This window comes from Eschscholzia californica, unplaced genomic scaffold (genome assembly GCF_041429995.1).
Source record: "Eschscholzia californica isolate CP2 unplaced genomic scaffold, dmEscCali1.0.p SCAF_4, whole genome shotgun sequence".
NCBI classification, from domain to species: domain Eukaryota; kingdom Viridiplantae; phylum Streptophyta; class Magnoliopsida; order Ranunculales; family Papaveraceae; genus Eschscholzia; species Eschscholzia californica.
The window spans coordinates 34,061,788-34,086,528 of record NW_028238461.1 but is presented as its reverse complement, the minus strand read 5'-3'; the positions used below and the strand labels follow the sequence as shown (position 1 = coordinate 34,086,528).

The following is a 24,741-nucleotide window of genomic DNA, read 5'->3' as shown; positions in this document are numbered from 1 at the left end:
TTAAGACAATCATGTCCCCGCAACGGTGCTAACGGTCTACGGACATTTGTCTCCCAAGATACAACGATCACGTCATATAGAAAGAAGCACTACAATTCTATATGCTCCATCAAACTATCCAGTTACTATACTCTCAAAGACGACTCTAGATGACTCGACTATTGTCTTTAAATTTATAACTAAACGCTGTCCAAACTTATATAAAAGAGAAATCAAATGGTGTATTTATAGAGTTAGTGGTGACTCTACAAATTCACAAGATGCCTCTCCATTGGGTTGTGTCTACCCCTAACTTGTGTCTTTTCACAAGTAACCATTGCATATAATTTCAGTCAAATTAAAAATTATTTATTACATAAGTAATTTTCCAACATTTTCAACGATAATAAATCAACAAATACAGGAGGTGGGTCTAGGAATTGCGCATGCAAACATTGTAAAGGTAATTTTACAAGTTCATATACTCGTATTTACACTCACTTCTTTGGTCCTCCAGTAGGCAAAAAAGCTGATATCAAACGATGTAATGTTTTAATGAGCAATCGATCTTTATAAGATAAAGTGCGTCAAAAATCAATTGAAGCAGAAAAAAAAAAGGATTTTTTCGTCACTAAAAAGTTCCACTCTTACAAAACCAAAACAAGTCTTTTAAGGACCACTAAAAAGTACATTCAAAATAATGGATAGAGACGAGGTTGATATGAAAATCATGAAAAGATTGTGTGCAAACGGAATTCCTTTTAATGTTCTTAGAAATCCTCAATTTCATGAGATGATTACAGCAATAAGTAGAGGACCTAAGGATTACAAGGCTCTATCATATAAAAAGGCAAGAACTACCTTGTTAGATGAGTGTAGAGGAAACGTTGAAAGGGATATGACGCCTGTCAAGGATACATGGTATTCCCATGGAATTTCAATTGTTTCAGATGGTTGGACTAATGTTAAACACCAACCATTGATTAACATCATTGCGGTAAATAGCCTAGGCGCCATGTTCTTATATGCTCGAGATTTTGAGGGAACGGAAAAACTGGTTTAGCGATTTCAGAGTTCTTACTTGAAGCAATTGAAACAGTAGGTTCATCTAACGTATTGCAAGTTGTTACTAATAATGCAGCAAATTGCAAGCTTCTTGGTAAAGAAGTTCAGAAGGTACACAAACATATTTTTTGGTCTCCTTGTGTTGTTCACACTTTAAATCTTATTTTCAAAGATATTGCAAAAGCATTTACATGGTTTATAGATTCTTATAGAAGTGGAAAGAATATTGTAAAATACTTTCTTAACCACACACATGCTTTAGCTTTATTTAGGAATCATTCCAAATTAGAACTTCTTAAAGTGGCAAAAACTAGGTTTGCTTCACATTATATTTTCTTGAAGCGACTTGTTGATTGTAGAGAAGCTCTTGCAACTACTATTGTTGTTGGAACATGGAAAGATATGGTAAGAAATGGAGATGAACACAATGGGAGAATTAGTTACAAGTACAATTATTAGTGAAGAATTTTGGGATGATGTGGACCATATACTAAGCATTACCAAACTAATATATTTCGTAATCAAGTTTTGTGATGGAGAAGGTAAAAAAATGGGTGAAATTTATGAAAAATGGACAATGTGCTTGGTGAAATAAAAAATATTATGTGTGAAGGAAAACATGCCGATAAGCAGTGGCGAAGCAATAAACTTTTCTTTGTGGGGGCACAGTTAAACAGTAAAAAAACGAACACCGTCATTAATGACGAATTGCGAGCTTCATTACTAACCTCTATCAAAATTAGTTATAAGTCTAAATTACTAAAACAATCATATGTTGTTCAAACCAATGACTTGTATATATCATAGCAACACTATTAGTCCATCAACTAATTAGGCTACAACTAACCGTGACTTATTTTGACCAAAATCTAAATATAAATAAATAATATTTGCAATTAAATTAAATAATGTTAGGAAATATACATAAAAACGAAGAATTAATAGGACATAAGGGTAATACGGGAGTGCAAATAACTCTATCGAAAGTTGGATGAGTTTACAAAGAAATAAGAACAAAAGAAATTTGTTAAAAAAATAAGAGTTCAAAAGAAAATTTGGTGTATCAATTAGATAACTATAGAGATAGTAGGGGCAAAAATAAATTGGAAAATTTAGAAAAACCCCTTATAAGTATTAATGGTGCCTCCCTCAAGACAAACATGAGGAGCCTTTAACACTAAAGCAAGGCACCTTTAAAACTTCTCACAATAAAATACTCAAGAAAATCTGAAAAAATATAAGGAGGTAGGATTCAAACCCATGACTTGCCGGGTGCACCACTAGTGCCGGAACCACTAAACCATCTACAACTTTGTGACATAATATAGCAATCAATCTATTTCACTTAAACTCGGTCCTGAAATTTTCATACCTCTGTAAAGGCTTTTGGCGCGGAGCCGTGGAGGCATGCGCCCCCACGGGGCCCTACGTGGCTCCGCCCCTGCCGATAAGTATCTTGAAATTGAAAGTATTGTGTTTAGGAGGTGGGAAAAAATGAATATTCCATTGCATTGTCTTGGATTTGCACTAACCCCAAGGTATTACGATTCATTCTATCTTGCTACACCTGCCCCAGGTGGTACAACAAGAAAATCTCCATATCAAGACAAAGAGGTAATGATAGGAGTTTTGGAAGCATTTGATAGAATATCAGAAGATGTTAATGAATCAAAAGAATTGCAGGAGGAATTTGTGAGATTTCACTTAAGAAAAGGTATATATGCCACGATGTCTGCCCAAACTGATGCTGTAACAATGAATGCAATTGATTGGTGGTGCACATATGGTTCAGAAACTCCAAAATTGACTGAAGTGGCTAAAAAGGTAAAAACTTTATTAGTATTTATTATTTTCTACTATTATTTTCATAGTTTTAAAACATTTTTATTTTTATTTTAAGGTATTGGCTCAACCAATTACTAGCTCGTCTGCTGAAAGGAATTGGAGCACATATTCATTTATACATAGTGTGAAGAGAAACAAGTTGAATTCTACGAGAGCGGATAAATTGGTTTACATTCATTCCAATATTCGTCTTCAATCACGTTTCAGTAAGGGTTACAAGGAAGATCCTTACAAAAAGTGGGACATCGATCCTGAACACACACACCTAGATGACTCGATTATCATACTAGAGGATATGCGTTGGGGTTCCTTTGAAGATGATCAAGTTCATGATGATAATGAAGAAGATAATACACCATCTAACACTTCAAGCACATCTAAGTTTGCAAAAGGAAGTAGTTCAAAAGACAAAGGCAAAGGAAAGATGAATTAGTATTAGTAATTTAGTAATATTTTTTTCTGAATTTTGAGTTTTAGGTTTTGAATTTCCAAGTAATTTCTATTTTATGATTTTATCTTCATGTTTTAAGTACTATTATGATACGAGACTTTTGAGTAATTAGTTATTTCATCCCTTATGAGTTTTGAAATATTTATGTCTATGACTCTATAATTAAATTTGGAATATCTTATCAAGGTAACGAATCGAACTTTTATATTAAGCGAATTATGTACCGAATTAGCGTACCGAAGAGGTATACCCCCAACGTACCGGATACACTCTAATACCGCGTACCAGTTTTCGTACCGCGTACCGGAACGTACCGCGAATCTGGTAACCTTGGTCAATACAATAAAATAAAATAAAAATGAGATGGGTTATTTCCCTAGTGGCCCCCAACTTTGTGACCAGCTTCCCGCCTGGTCCCCTACTTTACGAGAAATACTCATATGACTCCCTTCCGTTATAACGCCGTTACTCTCTCTCTTCCATTTCTTTTCTCTCTCCTCCAGCATGTTTTCTCTCTCTGCCACCTCGTTAAAACAAGCCACATCATCGTCTTCACCGACAGGGTCGCCGGCCGGCGACCTTCAAACTTTATTTTTTCTCTCTCTCTCTCTAAAAAAAAATTTTTTTTTTTAGATTCTCTCCTCTCTCTCTCTCTAAACTCCGGCGAAGGGGGTTTCCCTTCGCCGGAGTAGGTCGAAATCGACCTTGAACAGAGCTGTTAGAATTGTATCTCAATGTTAGCGGTGAAGAATTCTATTTCTCTTTCGCATTTTCTCTTTATAATGTTTTGTTTATTTCTCAACTTCAACATTTTGTAATTGTTATCGGATTGTTCTTACAGTTGGTTACATTGTTGGTTACATTGTTATGATTTTGTTTGACGACCATTGTTTATGTGTGGGTTTTCTTGTTTCAAGATTGTTTGAATGTATGTTTTTGACATTATATAATTTGAGGATTTAGTATAATTTTCATGGGAGGAAAAAATGATTGATGTCCGTTTCATTGGTCCCCGAGAAATAGGTAACATGAGGTTTTCATTTCTTCAGAACTTGCTTCTGTTACCCATTCATTTCGAAGGAAGCCATAAAATTGGTTAAATTCCATTTGCATGTTTCCGACAATTTGTGAAAGCATGCTTATGTTGCCTATTACATTATATGTTTATCACCGAAATATGTGTTCTCTTACGCAAACGGCGCCCATACCATTTAGTTGGGAGGTTTGGCGGACATGCAACTAATATTAGCATGTTTTCGTGCAAGAATTATTGGCATAAAAAATGTTCATCAAGTAGAAGAAGTAGGTCCTTCAAATAGGTTTCATTAACAAAAAAAAAATCAAACCGGCCAAAGAATTAGTTGGCCAGATTCACATTAAAGATTCTATCATCGGTAAAACGCCAACAATAAATTAACTGCAGCTATATATCTTAACTGAAATTTGAGTATGAAGTAAGAAAAGGAACACAATACCATATAAAATACTTAGATTTTATACTCATTAAAGTCAAAATTTTCTAATACATGGGAGGTTTTCTCAACCTCCAAAAATGAACAAGAGATTACTTGTAACACTTCAATGTTCTCTGCTTTAGACATTCTTAATGAATAAGAATTTGTGGAAGTATAACTTCAGTTCCTATTTTGAGACGTGTTCCGAAATTTGAGTTCCTCTCACATTATTACTTTAAGCTCTCATTAACTTATTCCGGTTTCCGGCAAGTAATGACAGCAAACGTGATTAAATTCTTCTTGAATCCTTCAACCATTAAGGGCATTGCCAGTGCACCCTTTATGGTTTTCCAACCTGAATCAACCCAAAATGGTGAAGATGAATCAAACCCTTGAGATAAAAATCGTTCTTTAATGTATATGAATTTCATGTCTTTTCTGCTAATTTAGCTTCTTTTACATACCAGTTCTCAATAGTGAAGTTAAGCCTTTCCATGATAATGCGGAACGAATCACCGCTGGCCAAAATGGAGCTACGTATTTTGACCAATCCGCTGACTTGATATCCTGCTCATTTACGAAAACGGTTGTAATAATTAAAAAAAGGAATGATACTCTGCCAGATTGTGTCTAGTTTGCTGACTTTTAGTTAGTTATGACATGAAAATTTGTAAAGATATACTAGACTGATTTGAAAACTGTTGTTTATTTCTGTTATAATGGGCGCTTGAATGGAGGTGAGAAAGATGTACAATGGTTACCTGCATTGAGAGGGATTCAAGTAGTTTGATATAATCCGAAGTGGAACACCAAGCAGGAAGATAATAAGCATCACAAATTTTGTCCAAGAGTTGCTTCTCTTCAGGCTTCAAGGACTTCTCAGACGGAGAAAGATCTCTATGACACCATGTTACTATTATTATGGTTCCTCCTGGTGCTGCTACTCTTACCAACTCATTTACAAACTGAAACTCAAACAGTTAAGTCATTTACGGAAACGATTCAATCTTTTTAAATGTGCGAGTGTGTGTGTGTGTGTGAGAGAGCGAGAGAGAGAACCTTCGGTTTGTCAGGCATGTGTTCTCCACTCTCCATAGACCAAACAAGATCAAACTGCCCATCTGCAAATGGTTGCTCAAGCATCTGCAACTTGAAATGTTGCCTGAAAAACAACATTTACTCAAATCATTTTAATCATCTCCGTCCCCAATATGAGTTTTCAGTTACAATCTTGAAAACAAGATCAAAAATTGAAAACTTGCTGTGTCTTCATCGATGGAAATAACATCTGATTTCAGAACAAATTAAGCAGGAAACAGAGAAAGAAGATGCGGACATACTTTATCTGCCAATCCTTCAACCCAACCCTACCCGTGATGTGAGGGTGTACATGAGGAATGGGTTGGTGTATTAGAATGGATTGGGTTCAACCCAACCCTACCCGTGATGTGAGGGTGTACATGCACCTAGCATTTCCCATTATAAAAATAAAAGCAACCCCACCTTCCCAATTTTGCAGACGAGAGTGATGGGCTTTATCAGTAATTAGGGTCAGCATTTGCAGTTAAACACCACAAGAGACTGAGAGAGGGATTAATATAAAGTAAAGCATTCGTCATTCAATCAGTTTTTGGCACACACTCTAATAACACCAACCAACCCAATGAATACTCTCCACAGCTCTCCTCCATCTCTTCAACTCATTTCACTTCCAAAATCAAATAGGAGGACTCTCACACCAGCTGGCTCTTTCTCATTCGTGAAAAGGAACAAAGATTTTGGAGTTGTTACAACTAGTAGATTAAGAAGAAGAGGAGGTATAACAATGGCAGCCGCAACAGTTGGGGAATCATCAAGAGTAGCTCTCAAGAAAGGAATCGCAGAGTTATATGATGAATCCTCTGGAATATGGGAGAATATTTGGGGAGATCATATGCACCATGGATATTATGATTCTGATGTTTCAGCTAACATTTCTGATCATCGATCTGCTCAGATCCGTATGATTGAAGAAACTCTTCAATTCGCTGATGTTTCAGGTAACCTAATTCCATCCTTTATTCATCTACTTACTTACTACTTGTATCCAACTCAACTCTCTCTCTCTCTCTCTCTCTCTCTCTCTCTCTCTCTCTCTCTACCTTCTCTCTCTAAAAAAATAGAAACTACCATACCATACCATGCCTTTTTAGGGGCATCTGATTGGTTCTGAATCCCACCACCCTTTACCTAATCATCTATCTTAAAAGAGCAAACTAGGGCAAAATTGATTTTCATTTTTATGTAGATAGCTATTAGTGATGATTTGGATTTTTGGTGTTAAATTAGATAAAAAAGTGCTACCCTAGTTCAAACCCTTATTTGGGTTTTTCATTTTTTTGGGTGTAAATCACTTTATTTAATCTATATTTAGAATTATTTCCTAATATGAAAATTTCTCCGATTAGTCTTTTTCTTGGTCCACTAATTATGGAATTATCATTTACATGATAGTAATTCTTTTAATCTGGAGTATAATTTAGAACGTCTCTTCTATTCTTGAATCCGAATATTCCACACAAAGCAGAGTAACTAATTGGTGTTCTGTTCTGCAATCCCACATTTTTGTGGGTCCCACCTAAAATAGTAGTACTTCAATAAATTGAGCTGTAACTAATTGTGCTTGGGGCACATGTTATGTTCATCCTTTGCTTTGGTAGTATGCAAAAGGCTCTAACCATTTTTCCCAATTAGGGATGAGATCAAACATCAATCCTAGTTTGATTGGAAAGAAACATGCTACATTATAAATACAAAGTGTATATATTTATGACTTTTTTTGAAATAGTAAAATTGGAACTTAATCTTTTTTATTGAAAGACACAAATGGTACCATTCAATCCAAGTGAGTTTCGCGTATACATTTTCATTTCAACAAGGCTACACAACCGGCCTCTAGGGACACCCACTTGAACCACTTGTGAGAAAAACAAGAGTTTCTCTCTCATCTCACATGTTTAGTCACGTGGAAAGAGAAACAAGGTTTTCTCTCACATGCGGTTCAAGTGGGAGTCCCTGGAGGCGGACTGAGTATACTTTTTGTTTTCATTTATATAAATGTTTCATAGTTTCATCTAAAGTGACATGTGGTCGAACGATAATGCTATATACATACGCAGTAAAATTATATGCTGCATACAAATACTAATGAAGGTGCAGACAAGGAAATAACATACTATGATTCCTATCCTCCCTCTCTACTCCAACATGTTGTGTTTCTAGAGTTTGGGAAGATCGCATCCCCCCTTTAAGTTAGCATGGTCTCGGAAAAAGACCACAAATTTTACCACCAAAAATTGAACCTCGCTTTTCTATATGAAGTGAAACACATGAAAATGCTAACCAAGTTGGATTTCTCCCTCGATGGAGAAAATTACTGCTCGTAGTTGCTAACTTAGACCAAGCTGTTTACATAAGAAAATGCTACTTGGCCTGAAATTCTTTCCCGAGTATGGCCGGAAGGATGATATGGGATTGGAGAATGAACATCCACGTCAGCACCAGGGGCCATAATCGGCAAACAACTCGGGCCAAGTAGCAACGTTGGTTAAAATATGCGAGATTACTTTTTCAGTAAACTATTTAATATTATTTTTGCATGCAGATGATCCATCGAAGAAGCCAAAGAGCATAGTGGATGTTGGGTGTGGGATTGGGGGTAGTTCAAGATACCTAGCAAAGAAGTATGGGGCTAAATGCCAAGGTATCACCTTGAGCCCCATTCAAGCTGAAAGGGCTCAAGCTCTTGCCAATGCTGAAGGATTGGCAGATAAAGTATGTCCGCATCTTCTTTCTCTGTTTCCTGCTTAATTTGTTCTGAAATCAGATGCTATTTCCATTGATTATGACACAGCAAGTTTTCAATTTTTTATGTTGTTTTCAAGATTGTAACTGAAAACTCATTTTGGGGATGGAGATGATTAAAATGATTGAGTAAATGTTGTTTTTCAGGCAACATTTCAAGTTGCAGATGCGCTTGAACAACCATTTGCAGATGGGCAGTTTGATCTTGTTTGGTCTATGGAGAGTGGAGAACACATGCCTGACAAACCGAAGGTTCTCTCTCTCGCTCTCTCACACACACACACACTCGCACATTTAAAAAGATTGAATCGTTTCCGTAAATGACTTAACTGTTTGAGTTTCAGTTTGTAAATGAGTTGGTAAGAGTAGCAGCACCAGGAGGAACCATAATAATAGTAACATGGTGTCATAGAGATCTTTCTCCGTCTGAGAAGTCCTTGAAGCCTGAAGAGAAGCAACTCTTGGACAAAATTTGTGATGCTTATTATCTTCCTGCTTGGTGTTCCACTTCGGATTATATCAAACTACTTGAATCCCACTCAATGCAGGTAACCATTGACATCTTTTTCACCTCCATTGAAACGACCATTATAACAGAAATAACAACAATTTTCAAATCAGTCTAGTATATCTTTACAAATTTTTACGTTATAATTAACTAAAGTCAGCAAATTAGACACAATCTGGCAGAGTATCATTCCTTTTTTTAATTATTACAACCGTTTTCGTAAATGAGCAGGATATCAAGTCAGCGGATTGGTCAAAATACGTAGCTCCATTTTGGCCAGCGGTGATTCGTTCCGCATTATCATGGAAAGGCTTAACTTCACTATTGAGAACTGGTATGTAAAAGAAGCTAAATTAGCAGAAAAGACATGAAATTCATATACATTAAAGAACGAATTTTATCTCAAGGGTTTGATTCATCTTCACCATTTTTGGTTGATTCAGGTTGGAAAACCATAAAGGGCGCACTGGCAATGCCGTTAATGGTTGAAGGATTCAAGAAGAATTTAATCACGTTTGCTGTCATTACTTGCCGGAAACCGGAATAAGTTAATGAGAGCTTAAAGTAATAATGTGAGAAGAACTCAAATTTCGGAACACGTCTCGAAATAGGAACTGAAGTTATACTTCCACAAATTCTTATTCATTAAGAATGTCTAAAGCAGAAAGCACATTGAAGTGTTACTAGTAATCTCTTGTTCATTTTTGGAGGTTCAGAAAACCTCCCATGTATTAGAAAAATTTGACTTTAATGAGTATAAAATCTTAGTATTTGATATGGTATTGTGTTCCTTTTCTCACTTCTTCCTCAAATTTCAGTTAAGATATATAGCTGCAGTTAATTTATTGTTGGCGTTTTACCGATGATAGAATCTTTAATGTGAATCTGGCCAACTAATTCTTTGGCCGGTTTGATTTTTTTTTTGTTAATGAAATCTATTTGAAGGACCAACTTCTTCTACTTGATGAACATTTTTTGTGCCAATAATTCTTGCACGAAAACATGCTAATATTAATTGCACGTCCGCCAAACCTCCCAACTAAATGGTATGGGCGCCGTTTGCGTAAGAGAACACATATTTCGGTGATAAACATATAATGTAATGGGCAACATAAGCATGCTTCCACAATTTGTCGGAAACATGCAAATGAAACCGAGACTTGCATTCATAAATAACTTCTAAAAACACATGAATAAGCATATGAAACCGAGAGGATGTCCGCTGCTCTTGAGTGAAAAACTGGAAATGTGTTTGACTTGAAAAGTTGAAGTTGCTTCTTTATACATCATATATGTCAAACTAGATGTCTTAACTAAGTTATCAATGCACGGGCCAACAATCGAAACACAAATGTACAATGTAAGTGTAGGACAACTCCTAACATGAGGTTGTTATTAAAATAGTATTAAAAACAGAATTGTAAAAGGAAAATTTCAATGAGCAATAAACAGTAAATTAAATAAGTGACTTATCTTTTTTGCAGAGCTAAAATCAAGTATTAATCGAACCAACCAGAAAGAATGAACCTGCAATAAACCGTAGTAGAATAAAGGTGGAACAGAGGCACAAGTTTAACTCGCTTTCCTGAAGACTTTAAACACCCCTGCTACTGTAGTATTAGGTATTGCTTTGCAGTATGTGAACGTAGTCCCCTAGGATTCAACTATTCCTTATCAAAATTGAAGAAGCAAACTTCAATTTTGATCTCCTGATCTTGACAGAATTTCGAAATAGAGAGAAGTAAACAGAGAACTGAGAGAGAGAGAGATAGAAGACGAAATATTTTCTGTGTTTTTTCCTTCTGGGAGTTTATCCCTATTTACAGAGTACGAAACCAGATCATAAGACCCTAGGTTGTTTTGATCCAACGGTGGAGAAAAAGTAGCCAGTAGAGGTCTGAGAAAATTAAGGAAGTGGACTCTTTCCACTAGCCAGTAGGGGAAGAAAAAGTCTGAGAAACTTAAGGCAGTGGACTCTGTCCACTAGCCAGTAGGGGAGGAAAAGGTCAGAGAAAAATTAGGGCATTTCTCTGGTAGACCTAGACCTAGACCTAGACCTAGACCTAGATCGAGACCTAGACCTAGACCTAGACCGAATCCGAGTCTGGGTCCGTGTCCGGGTTCCGGGTCGGGTCGGGTCGGTGACCCGACCCGCGAGGGTGTGAAAGGTATAAATCTAAGTGTGCCTAAGGTAAGGGTGCCTCTAAAAAGTGATGGGTCTCTCCTCCGGAGAGCACTATTGTAACCCCAAGGGCCACACCTCTTTACACCCAACTTTATCCTTATAAACACAAGTTTGTTTTTCTCTTTGAGAGATGTGGGACTAAAGTAATTTGTGTTGTGAAAGTCTCTTTAGCTCAATAGAAGTAGTTATTAGATTTTATTTAAATCCTACTACTAACAATCCCCCACATGAATAAAATTAGAAGAGTTGATTAGAAGAGAAGAGTGCGAGGCTTTGTGTATCAGCGAAGGTGTTGTTATGACTTGAACCTTTGCTTTGTGATGGTTCGTTGGGACTACCAGTCGTTCAGTGAACATAATGTTCTTGAACTGAACTTCTGTTTTGTAGACTCGGTCAAAAAACCTCACACACAAGTCCTCTGATTTCTGTCAAGATCATTCGGTTGTGCTCGTTACCGGCCATGAGCATATCCTAGTATTCATGAGCGCTCTAGAGAATAGCCCAATTCTCATAGGAAGCGGCCCCACTTCCACACTCATATAGGTGAGTCCATCAAGGGTGTCATGTTCCACCCCACTTGGTATACCCAAGCTATAGATCTCATCCCCCCCACATTGAACAGGTACACTCGCTTTGTCATAGGGATGGGTAGGAGATTTCTCCCTTGGGTGTTTACAAGCTCTCATATACAACTTAGTTGTTCCATTGAACCAAGGTCATGGGATCTCCAATTCCAAGGTTGGGTATCCGTCATAGATGATTTACTTTGATATGGGCTTTAGCCCCATCCCCCTCGACGTTAAATTTACAACATCTCTTGATAATCCTTTCGTCAAAGGATCTGCCAAGTTTTCCTTAGATCTCACAAAATCTATGGAAATTACTCCATTAGCCAATAATTGCTTAATCGAGTTATGCCTACGGCGAATATGTCTAGACTTTCCGTTGTAGATGTTGTTTTTAGCTTTAGCTATTGCAGCCGTAGAGTCACAGTGAATCAGAATTGAAGGCATTGGTTTAGGCCAAATTAGAATATCATCCAAGAAGCTTCGTATCCATTCAGCTTCTTCAGCGACTTTATCAAGTGCGATGAATTATGATTCCATAGTTGACCTTGCTATGCAGGTTTGCTTGGATGATTCCCAAGCAACTGCAGCTCCTGCTAATGTAAAAACAAACCCACTCGTGGATTTGGATTCTTCAGAGTCTGAAATCCAGTTTGCATCTGTGTATCCTTCTAGAACCGCAGGATACTGTGAGTAATGTAAATTGTGTGATAATGCGTATTTAAGGTATCTTAGTACCTTAATTAGTGCATCCCAGTGGGTCTGTCCAGGATTACATGTGTACCTGCTCAGTCTGCTTACCGCGTAAGCAATGTCTGGTCTGGTGCAGTTCATTATGTACATAAGACTTCCTATCACCCTTGAGTACTCTAGTTGGGATACTGCCTCACCCTTGTTCTTCTTTAAGACTAAGGAATGGTCAAAGGGTACTCTTGCAGGTGAGGAGTGAAATTGATTAAACTTCCTTAGTACAGACTCGATATAGTGTGTTTGACTCAAGATAATCCCTTCAGGTTTTCTTATTACTTTTATCCCTAGAATTACATCTGCTTATCCTAGGTCTTTCATTTCAAAGTTTTTAATCAGAAGTTCCTTAGTTTGGTTTATTATCTCTAAGGAAGTGCCTAGGATTAACTTGTCATCTACATATAGATATATAATCACATAACACCCATTTACACATTTAGTGTACACACATTTATCTTACTCATTAATCTTGAACTCATTCTCTAATACTATTTGATCAAATTTTTCATGCCATTGTTTCGGTGCTTGTTTAAGACCATATAGGGATTTAATGAGTTTGCAGACTTTGTTCTCTAGCCCCTTGACCACAAACCCCTCTGGTTGGTCCATGTAGATCTCTTCTTCTAATTCACCATTTAGAAAAGGCAGTTTTTACATCCATTTGATGTATCTCTAGGTTGTAGATTGCTTCGATTGCTATTAGAATTCTAATCGAAGTGATCCTTGTGACAGGAGAATAAGTGTCAAAAAAGTCACGTCCTTCTTTCTGTCTGAATCCTTTGGCTACTAACCTAGCTTTGTACTTTTCTATTGTGCCATCTGGTTTTCGTTTCCTCTTAAAGATCCATTTACTTCCTATGGTTTTAGAACCTGGAGGTAAATCAACGAGTTTCCAAGTGTTGTTTTGTATTATGGAGTCCATCTCACTTACTACCGCTTCTTTCCAGAATGGTGCATCTGGAGAAGTCATTGCCTGACTGTATGTTTGGGGTTCATCTTCAGTCAGGTAAGTGAGGAAGTCATGACCGAAACTGTGTTCTTTCTTAGCTCTCTTACTCCTTCTAGGTTCATCATCTGAGAGTGGAGTATCTGTGCTAGTGGAAGGTCGACTAGACTCAGGGTCTTTCCTTTTTAGAGTCTCACTCTTTCTAGGGAAAGTGTTTTCAAAAGACTCAGCATCTCTTGATTCTAGAATCGTGTTTGAGTTTATGCTGTCGACGGAAGAATTTATCACTAGAAAGCGATAGGCACTACTGTTCTGTGCATACCCTATGAATACACAATCTATAGTTTTAGGTCCTATCTTAGATCTTTTAGGTAAAGGTATTGCAACCTTTGCCAGACACCCCCACACTTTTAAGTGTTTAAAGCTAGGCTTTCTACCCTTCCATAGTTCATATGGAGTTTTATCTTGTGTTTTAGAGGGACTCTGTTAAGCACATAACAGGCAGACAGAATAGCCTCTCCCCACAAGTTAAAAGGTAACCCTGAGCTTACTAGCATGGAGTTCATCATTTCTTTTAGTGTTCTATTTTTCCTTTCTGCTACCCCATTGGATTGAGGTGAGTAAGGAGCAGTTGTTTGATGTATTATGCCGTGATTCCTACAGAATTGAGTGAAGAGATCTCCTACGTATTCACCTCCTCTATCTGATCTAAGGATTTTTATCTTTTTATTTAGTTAATTTTCTACTTCTAGTTTGTAGGTTTTAAAACTTTCTAAGGCTTCATCTTTGCTATTTAGAAGGTAGATGTTACAAAATCTAGAGTGATCGTCAATAAAAGTTATGTAGAAGCATTTGCCTCCTCTCGAAGGAGTTGCTTTTAGGTCTCCTAGATCAGAGTGAACTAATTCTAGCTGTTCATTAGTTGTTCTTTCTACGGTTTTAAATGATTTCTTTTTAAGTTTTGTCTCTACACAAATTTCACATTTGTCTTCTTTTTATTGTTTAGTTGTAGGAATGTATCCTTGTTTCATAAGTCGTTCTAAAGTGGAGACAATAAGGTGTCCTAACCTACCATGCCAAACATCTGAAGTACTAGTAGGATTATGCACAATCGAGTAAGCAAAAGAAAATACTTTATTTAATTCAGAATCAGAAACAACATTTAACTTAAATAGGCTCTCGGTGCAATACCCTTTTCCCACATAGACCCCCCCTTTGGACAGAATGACCTCGTCACTTTCAATCACAATCTTAAACCCTTTCTTGTTTAATACCGAAACAGAGATTAAGTTTTTCCTAATTTCAGGAACGTGAAGCACATCATTCAGAGTCATGGTTTTTCCAGAAGTCATATTTAGAACAATCTTCCCTTTTGCTACAATTGTGTACGAAGAGTTGTTACCCATATACAGTTGTTCTCCTGTTTTTACTGGGTTATATGAAGAAAATTGTGACCTTTCTGAACAGATGTGTTTGGTGGCTCCTGTATCGAACCACCAATCTTTAGTGTTCGTCACTAAGTTGGTTTCAGTTACCATTGCACAATAGTTCTCTGTTTCGACTACGTGAGCAAGATTGGGTCTGGGATGTTTAGTCGGGGGGTTAGGGTTAGGGTTTGCTTTCCTGTGTCTGCAGTCCTTGGCTAGGTGACCAGACTTACCACATACATAACAAGGTTTAGAATTACCTTGGTTAGGCTTAGAACCAGCCCTTTTGAATTTAGAATTACCTTTCTTCCGCTGGTTAGAAGGTTTGTAATTGGTAAGCTTTTTCTTCTTTACCTCTTCCACGATGTGTGAGCTTTAGATACAAGTGAAGCAGCCACCTCATTTTTCTCCTGTTTCAGATGTTCTTCTTCAACCCTGATTTGAAGAATCAAGTATTGCATGTCAATGTCCTTCCTTTTGTGTCTGAGTTTCTTCTTGTACTCATTCCAGCTGGGTGGTAGCTTTTCAATAACTGCAGCAACCTGGAAAGCCTCATCTATAACCATTCCCTCAGTTTTGATTTCATTTAGAATGAACCTTAGTTCCTGAAATTGGCTTACTACAGATTTTTCATCTTCCATTTTGTAATCCAGAAATCGTCTTACTACGAACTTCTTAATACCTGCATCTTCAGATATATATTTCTCTTGTAGAGAGTCCCATAATTCTTTGACAGTCTTAGTATGGCAGTAAATATCATATAAGATGTTATCTAAGCAGTTCAGAATATAGTTTCTGCATAGATAGTCAGCCTTATTCCAGGCCTCTACTGCTCCATATCTACCAGGTTCATTTTCCCCCACAACAGTGGTAGCTGGTTCGGTTAAAACATAGTTTATATTCAAACTGGTTAGAAAAAATAACATTTTTTGTTGCCATCTTTTGAAATTTTGACCATCGAATTTCTCTGGTTTTTCATTGCTCATCTTAAATTCCATTTTCAGTAAAACAGTAAATTATCTTGGTCGATTTTGAAAAGAGAATGTTTTAAAGTCTTCATATTGTTATTAAAATAGTATTAAAAACAGAATTGTAAAAGGAAAATTTCAATGAGCAATAAACAGTAAATTAAATAAGTGACTTATCTTTTTTGCAGAGTTGAAATCAAGTATTAATCGAACCAACCAGAAAGAATGAACCTGCAATAAACCGTAGTAGAATAAAGGTGGAACAGAGGCACAAGTTTAACTCGCTTTCCTGAAGACTTTAAACGCCCGTGCTACCGTAGAATTAGGTATTGCTTTGCAGTATGTGAACGTAGTCCCCTAGGATTCAACTATTCCTTATCAAAATTGAAGAAGCAAACTTCAATTTTGATCTCCTGATCTTGACAGAATTTCGAAACAGAGAGAAGTAAACAGAGAACTGAGAAAGAGAGAGATAGAAGACGAAATATTTTCTGTGTTTTTTCCTTCTGAGAGTTTATCCCTATTTATAGAGTACGAAACCAGATCATAAGACCCTAGGTTGTTTTGATCCAACGGTGGAGAAAATGTAGCCAGTAGAGGTCTGAGAAAATTAAGGAAGTGGACTCTTTCCACTAGCCAGTAGTGGAAGAAAAAGTCTGAGAAACTTAAGGCAGTGGACTCTTTCCACTAGCCAGTAGGGGAGGAAAAGGTCAGAGAAAAATTAGGGCATTTCTCTGGTAGACCGAGACCAAGACCGAGTCCGGGTTCCGAGTTCCGGGTCGAGTCGGTGACCCGACCCGCAAGGGTGTGAAAGGTATAAATCTAAGTGTGCCTAAGGTAAGGGTGCCTCTAAAAAGTGATGGGTCTCTCATCCGGAGAGCACTATTGTAACCCCAAGGGCCACACCCCTTTACACCCAACTTTATCCTTATAAACACAAGTTTGTTTTTCTCTTTGAGAGATGTGGGACTAAAGTAATTTGTGTTGTGAAAGTCTCTTTAGCTCAATAGAAGTAGTTATTAGATTTTATTCAAATCCTACTACTAACAGAGGTTGCTATTCATGAGCGAATCATCCGATGATTTCCATCTGAAACAACACTACTGAAATGCAATCGGTACTATCCTGTATCGACATACGATGATGTCGAGCACATGAGGCGCAACGGTGCATAGACGAAGACCTAGTTTGGTTCTTGTTCAGTTCTTTGTACCTCATTTCTTCTCTGCCGAGGCTAACTCAATACAAGTCATATAGTTTGATTTATTGCTACAGAGAGCGCTACATGTACAAAAAGTTTTTACTTAATTTATAATTTATGACTTGCTGACTCACTTTCGAAGAAGAACAGTCTGGATTGTGGTCAAACTTTCAATCTCTTTCAATCACTTGCCGACTCTTTCAAGTCATAAATTAAGTCAAAACTTTTGATACACTTAGCATTACCAATAACATCCATCCAAAGGTGATAATTGGAAACAAAAAGTAGAAAAGGTATAACCATTCAATGACTTTTCTACGTGGACGGACAGAAAAGTGTGAGTCAAGTGTACATTCAAGTGGGGTGGAACATGTAAAATTGGGTGCATTAATGATTTATCCAATTAAGATAACGTTTTTATAAGAGGACCAATGGGAGTATGCCACGTGTATTCTTTGAGTATCATTTTTTCACCCTCCATGGAAGAAACTTCCTCTTCTCTCTTTCAATTTCAACACTGAAAAACAGAAGAGGGAGGTAGGTTAGTTAATGTAGAAGAAAAAGTTAGTTAAATCAGTTATGGCAGTTACAACAACACTTTCTTTCCTCTCAAACCTCCCTTCCTCTTCTTTTATCCCAACATCACCAACCCTCCCCACTGCACTCAAACAATCCTCTGTAAGTATTCCTGTTTCTCCTAGTATTAGCTTTCGACTACATTAACTTTTGAGTAAGACTCTGAGTAAAACTCTAGCAGAAAGGATTTGAAACCATAAATTGGTGACAAACTAAGTGAAACTTATCAGTAATCCTTGGTTGCATATATTTTACCCTCATTGCTATTTTGATGTGGTAAAACAGGGAAAAATCTACTGCAAAAAGAATGAATCTTTAGTTTATAACGAAGATGGATTTAGTCGAAGAGATGTCTTGAAAAGCTTTGGCGCTACAATTAGCATTGTATGTATACTCTTCTAACTAGTACGGCAAAAAACTGCATTCTACCCGAATATTATACTTTGTTCATCGAACTCAATTGAATAAAACTTGAAACTGTTATACCTATAGTACTTACAAAAATTTATTTTATAAGAACAAATCTGCTTTATATATATATACACGTGTTTGTGTGTGTGTGCGCGCGTGTGAGAGAGAGTTTCTGTCAGTTGTGATCCACTCACCCCTCCTTAGATGAGCTCAGGATCATTCGTCGAAACAGCCATGGCTGCTGATCTGATCCAGCTAAGACAGCGATCGGAGTTCTTGTGTAAGTTCTTCAAACCCACTATCGAGCTTCTCATGCAAGAGAGCCAATATTGTAAGCTAATCTTTTTGAATAATTTACAGCTAAAGTTAAAGGAACATTATATACTGCTTTAAAGGTGAGCTTATGCAGATTTTGTTGAAGTAATGTTGACGTTTTTATCAACCTTTTAGAGTGTTAGAGATATTTTGGTATTTCCCTTTCATGTATAGGCGAATCCGGAGCTCGTCACATCATTACTGACTTTAGCTCTGAATGACGCAATCACTTATGACAAGGTTGAATCCCGAAACAAACCTGATTTTTGTTTTTAAGTAGTAGTCGCGTTTTTATTAATAATTTAATTGCGCTTCAATAAATTTTGTAGGCCACAAAAACAGGAGGTCCTAATGGGTCAATCCGGTTCAGGTAGATGATCTATAAAACTATTATGAATATTATATGAATAAACACATGAAATACATAAGACGGATGAAGGGGGGAGACATCTGAGATCCATTCATCACGATCAGAGGTGCTTGCTATGCGAGCAAAGGCGAAGTGAGTCATATAGGCGAGGCAAGAGGTTCATTGACTTGGCTTGCTTCTCGCCTCGAACACCATAGGGTAGATGTTACATGTTACCTGCATTGTATTTTGAGTGGACTCTTTGAATTGTCGTCCATGAACTTAAACTAGATCATCTCATCCATTTACTTACCAAATATGAATTTAGTACATAATTGCTTTCGATTACATAGAAATGTTTGTATGAGATTATAAATATTATACAACACTAATGTGGCTCTGTTGGTCATTGTCTTCTATTTATTGCTTAAAGTTCAGAGATAAGCAGACCCGAAAATGAAGGACTTTCTGCTGCTTTAAATCTTTTAGAAGAAGTGAAAAAGGAGATTGACTCGTATTCAAAGGGTGGACCAATTTCATACTCAGACCTCTTCCAATATGCAGGTTAGATATAGCGGACAAATGAAATAGATCATTACCAAATTAGTAGGCATCTAACTCAAAACCAACCGGAAATAAGTAGAGAGACACTAGACTTTACATTCATGGTCATGCGACTTGCGTTTGTCCATCTCAGATTATTTTCACGCGTTATCATGTTTGATTTTGTTTGAACCTAATGGGTATCTATTTGTTGGGTGGCATGGAACACACATGACTATTGGGCCTATTACGTGCCGGCCTAACTCTGATGGACTGATACCATATAAAGTGTGTGGCAATCTAACTCCAAACCGTTTGGTATTGAGAAACCTAGGATATCATATTCTTGGTCATGACTTAAAAAAAAACACTTCGGTCATGAAACTTACTTTTTCCCCTATGAGACTATTCTCATGTGCCCCCGTCATTTTGACGATCTTTGATCCCTGCGAATGTCTTGTTGTTGGGTGTTGTAAGAAAATATATGATTCCTGGCCCATCACATGTGAACTTAACAACAATACCTTATTAAGTTTGTAGGAGAGGCCATGGATAACATTTTGGGTCATGAGACTTCCTTGTGATCATGTAGAACTATAATCACAAAATCATTGACATAATGAACTTCGATGAATCCGATAAGAATGTATGCAAATGATAAACTCAAACATGAACACTTTTGCTGTCTCAACAACCCAACCAAAAGCTCATATTTAAGTGGTAATCTTGTCTCTTATTTCTTTAGCTTTTGTCATCGGTTAGAGTACTAAGATTTGCAAGGTCTCCCTTTCGTGAAAAATGCAGCACAATCAGCAGTGAAAAGAACTTTTCTTAATGCGGCAATCCGAAAATGTGGAGGGAATGAAGAAAAAGGAAACTTATTATATTCTGCTTATGGTTCAACTGGACAGGTTTGGTTCTAATAAATCTATCTAACAAAGATAAAGAATCCTGAAAGTTCATCATGCAATATTCTGTCCATTTAATCCTTAACTGTATTTCAGTGGACCTTGTTCGATAAACAATTAGGACGTTCGGATACACAAGAACCTGATCCTGAGGGAAGAGTTCCAGTATGGCAGAAGGCCTCAGTTCAAGAGATGAAAGATAAATTTTCAGCTGTCGGATTTGGCCCTCGCCAGGTATTTCTGTTCTATTTTTCTAGTTCTCTTATCTTTGTCTATGTTAGATGTTCCTGAGCATTTTCCAACCCAAAAGGTAGATCAAGAGGTGAAACTTTATCCCTATTTTATAAATTGATCACCTGTCCCTTCCCCAAATCAATGTGGAATTGTTCCAACAATCTCTCCCCTCAGAAAACCAGGTTTGAACTTTGATGGGACATAAGGTTGGAATTTGTTGTTCCCTTGGCTCTGATATACCCTTGTTTGGTGGTCTTGGCTCTCTCTCACCCTGGAAGCTAGCTCAAGAGATAAGGCTTCCCCGACACACATACGGACTGACCATATGCTCATCCGCGACCAATGTGGGATTATCAGAACAGTTCGAAGTAGGAAGCAAGAGTCCAGAGATGTTTGATTTAGAGAGCAAAGTTAATGGATTTGTTATATTAACTGTATAATGAACTGAAATTACTGGTAAAAAATATCCATTATTCGGCAACTTAATATCCTCATCATAAAACGCGGTTGACACACACACACAAACACATATATTAACTTACTGACTCGTGTTTTTTGCAGCTAGCGGTGATGTCTGCGTTCTTAGGTCCTGATCAACTAGCAACCGAGACTTTACTTGCAACAGATAAAGATGTTTTTCCATGGGTTCAAAAGTACCAACGTAGCCGAGAAACAGTTTCTCAGACCGATTATGAGGTGAGTATTGTGACAATAGTCCTACATTAACAAAAGCAAGTTTCATAACAAAGTTAATAACTAGGGCCTCTCCGCTCATTGTTGGGTGGTTTTCAAAAGGAAAAAGTCTATTACTAGTAATCTTTGGGATACCAAGCGTACTAAATAGTTGTAAAACTTGCAATTAAGTTGGTATTTGGTAAAATATTTAAAATCTTTGAGATACCAAAAGATTTCTTAGAAATAAAAGGAAAAAGTCTATTACTAGTAAGTACTTCCTATAGTTTAGTAGTCTCCTGACTCGGCCGAGTGACTCGGCTCTTGACTCGGACTTGGACCTTGGCTGAATCGAGTCGGAGTCCGGACCTTGGCCGAGCCGAGTCCAAGTCGTACTTCTTAAGGCCCAACGTAACACGTACGTGAGTCAAAATCTTGTCAATACTTGGTCCTTTTCTTTCTTCACGACTAACTGTAATTAGAATTGAACTCTTCTCAGGTTGATCTGATAACTACCCTCACAAAATTGGGTTGCCTTGGGCAAAAAATTAACTATGAGCAATACTCATATCCAGTCAAGAAAGTTGATTTTAGCAAACTTAAACTATAGAGAACGTTATGAAGATGATGGAGGCAATCTTATTTCAGAAGCTTGAAGAATGCTATCAATGGTGAGAATTTCATGAAGATATTTTTTTTCTCAATTTTTTCGGAAGGAGCTTGCAAATGGGGAACTCATGGCCCAATCAAGATGGGCAAATGGAGAGATATTGAAATTCAACCTAAAAAAGGTTGGTTTTGTATGAATTGTTTGTAGGTATTGTAAATGTGACATCATAATTATAGATGTCAATATCATGAAACCAATATTAAATTTCATACAATTTATATAATGATAATGTGATATGACATTTTCATTAAACCAAAGGTTAATAATGAAGATAAAAAAGGTAAAATTGATCACAATCTCAACAAGTTCAATTTCGGATGACAGTTTAATTTCCAACAACTCTACCAAGCAATGAATCTGATATTAATACAATATCTTTAAAGATTTTGGTAAATTTAATAGTGTAGAATCGCGCAAACTTCGCGAGAAATCTAAAAAGAAAATTAGAGATCTGTTTGGGTATGTATATATTGTAATGAGAATGGGAAGTTTCTCACAGAAATCAATACTCCTTCAAGAGTGAAGAAACCATGGGAGAACCCACAACTAAAGAACTTCATAACTTCCCTAAGGAGTTTTTGGATCCTAGTATACCTCTTAATCCATCTAAAGTGCAAGCTTTGGTAAACTCTGAAGAATGGAAAATTGTTGTTGAAAATTATGGAGCAAAGTGTACTTACGACGCTATTATAGGTCATTTGGAAGAGGAACGATCGAGAAGACCTAATATCGGTACTGGTACTAGTATACAAAATGGCAACTCGAAAAAGACAAAGAAGAATAACGCTGATATCGACAAGGATGGTGGTAGATCTTCATCTAGTCCCAAGTCTCCTAAAGTTGTTCGAAAGAATTTTGAAGATAATAGTACAATCAAAAAGGAAAAAACGTCCCTACCGAGAAAAGATTACAATAGTACCCCTATGACAACTAGACTCCAAGCTCGTAAAGCTGCTAAGGATTTGGATGCTAATAAATGTGGAAACAGTTCTCCAAAAAAATTCAGTGTTGAAGGTAATGATGCTAGTAAAAGTGGAAAAACTTCTCCAAAACTTTTCAAGGTTGAAGGTGATGATTTTGATCCTGCTTGCCTTTTTGTTGAGCTTAAAGGCATTCTTCCTGCTAATTGGAATGCTACTTTCAAATGAGTTTTAGAAGAAGAAAAGATGGATTGAGATCGTTTATAAGGAAAGCAATTTAGACTTTGCAGTTGTTGGTGGTAGTTTTTGTCAAAGGTGGGTTTCAAACCTCACCTGTTGTTTCTTTCTCATATTTAGAAAATTTTCTTCCCCTTGGTGGAAGGAGACATGATAATAACATTTTTCTTTAAATATAAAACGTCTTTTAAGTTTTAATTTTTATGAATGTAAATGACGTGAGGTTGGTTAGATTAGCCTACCCGCGTGCCCCATCTCCTAGTTGAGAGAGGAGTGATGTCATAGTTGAGAGAGGTGTAGAATCGGCACGAACCATATACCTCTTGGTTTAGTGGTTAAACACCCACTCTGAAACCTAAAAGTTCAACATTCAATTCTTAATAGAAGTAGAAATCTATGATTTATTAAATTAGGATTGTTAAATATACAAAAGAAAGTAAAGGTAGATTAAATAGGCTCTAGACTCTATACAAAAAAAAGGGTCTTTATATCTCTTTTAGGATCCGAGTTCTCTTTCACGATGACAATTGGAAAACTTATTCAATTCATCATGTATGTAGAGTATAACCTGTGCCCGTTGGGCATAGACAGTTCTATCAAATACATTATTTCAATCCTGAGAAATAAGTGTGAAAAGTGTTATTTAGCCATGAAAGAGGGTTTAAAGATAAGTTGCGAATGTATAATCTCAATCATAAGATAAGTTTAGGAAGAGTAATTGAAGAGGGTTTGAAGAGAATTTGAAAGATATAATCTCCATTATTGGAGATAAACTTGGGACGTGTAAATCCGTTAAAGAAGATCATATATTCTAAACAAGATACTTTCTTCCCTTCCATTCAGTTAAGGTCCATGTGAAAAGAAAAATATACCCTCAATCTCAGGGTTCAAATCTAAATGTAGTGCATTTTCGGCACAACCTGACCTTTTGCTGTCCTTAGAAATACTAGAAGGGAAATTTTATAGGGCCTCCCCAATTTTGTTAAAAAGCCTCCCCATGAACCATTTCACTTGGTAAATTATCATTGAGGGGGGTCCTTTTAACAAAAATGAGGGGGCCCTATAAAATCTCCCATACTAGAATTCCATAAACCAAGTGTTCCAAAAGACTAGTCAAACACTATGAATGGCCACAAAATTCGAAATGACCAAGTGGGGTATATGAAGTTATGAACGGCCTATGGAACACTACAACATCTATGAGTTTCGGCAGTTAGTGAGCGCCTTCCACCTTGTAGATGAACCTCGGTACAGCAAAAATTAAGGGTGGCTTAATAACAGCAAAAATTAAGGGTGGCTTAATATTCGTGGAAGAAAAAGTCTCACCTACAAATGGGATAACAATTCATAGTTCATATAAAGACCATACATTAAGATGTGGTAAGAGAACGAGGCCGAAATGAAATCCAAACACCGAAATTGGACGCTCAAGTTTGTGTGAAAAGAAACACGGTCTTTTAAGCATATCACATTCATATTGAGACGTTTGTTATTTATTTTTAAGTACAACCAGAAAGAAGAGCTTCACCAAAAGGATGAAGAAATACAGTAAAGTTTGACTCCATTATAAGATTACACATACATACCAAGAGAATGGTTTAGAAATCGTTTTCTCTTTGTTCTTTAAGTAGTAAATCAACTTGAGTCACTGGGTGGTTTCTCTTTCGGATGTTTGGACGAGTAGTGATCACCGAGCTGATTTGCATTAGCTAGTTGCACCT

At 36.9% G+C, this 24,741-nt stretch overlaps 2 protein-coding genes and 3 pseudogenes across 3 annotated transcripts; 3 read left to right on the top strand and 2 right to left on the bottom strand.

Moving 5' to 3' along the window:
- The first annotated feature begins 679 nt into the window (after positions 1-679).
- On the top strand, positions 680-3,322 carry LOC147544258 (uncharacterized; annotated as a pseudogene).
- Positions 3,323-4,817: 1,495 nt separating this feature from the next.
- LOC147544257 (gamma-tocopherol methyltransferase, chloroplastic-like) lies at positions 4,818-6,274 on the bottom strand (annotated as a pseudogene). Its single transcript, XR_015223548.1, has 6 exons — positions 6,236-6,274; positions 6,135-6,161; positions 5,854-5,956; positions 5,556-5,759; positions 5,259-5,361; positions 4,818-5,149 (listed from the first exon to the last, which is right to left on the bottom strand). The product of XR_015223548.1 is annotated as a gamma-tocopherol methyltransferase, chloroplastic-like (transcript).
- On the top strand, positions 6,240-9,922 carry G-TMT (gamma-tocopherol methyltransferase). Its single transcript, XM_086633151.1, has 6 exons — positions 6,240-6,833; positions 8,438-8,607; positions 8,785-8,889; positions 8,982-9,185; positions 9,377-9,479; positions 9,589-9,922. The coding sequence occupies exons 1-6, from the start codon at positions 6,458-6,460 to the stop codon at positions 9,690-9,692; spliced, it is 1,062 nt and encodes a 353-aa protein (XP_086489277.1). The 5' UTR covers positions 6,240-6,457; the 3' UTR covers positions 9,693-9,922.
- Positions 9,923-12,091: 2,169 nt separating this feature from the next.
- On the bottom strand, positions 12,092-16,014 carry LOC147544255 (uncharacterized; annotated as a pseudogene).
- Positions 16,015-17,633: 1,619 nt separating this feature from the next.
- Positions 17,634-22,077, top strand: TL29 (ascorbate peroxidase 4). The gene is made up of 11 exons (XM_086672929.1): positions 17,634-17,863; positions 18,047-18,145; positions 18,377-18,452; positions 18,533-18,567; positions 18,662-18,727; positions 18,817-18,857; positions 19,270-19,400; positions 20,184-20,290; positions 20,384-20,521; positions 21,083-21,217; positions 21,693-22,077. The coding sequence occupies exons 1-11, from the start codon at positions 17,765-17,767 to the stop codon at positions 21,801-21,803; spliced, it is 1,038 nt and encodes a 345-aa protein (XP_086529055.1). The 5' UTR covers positions 17,634-17,764; the 3' UTR covers positions 21,804-22,077.
- Positions 22,078-24,741: the final 2,664 nt, after the last annotated feature.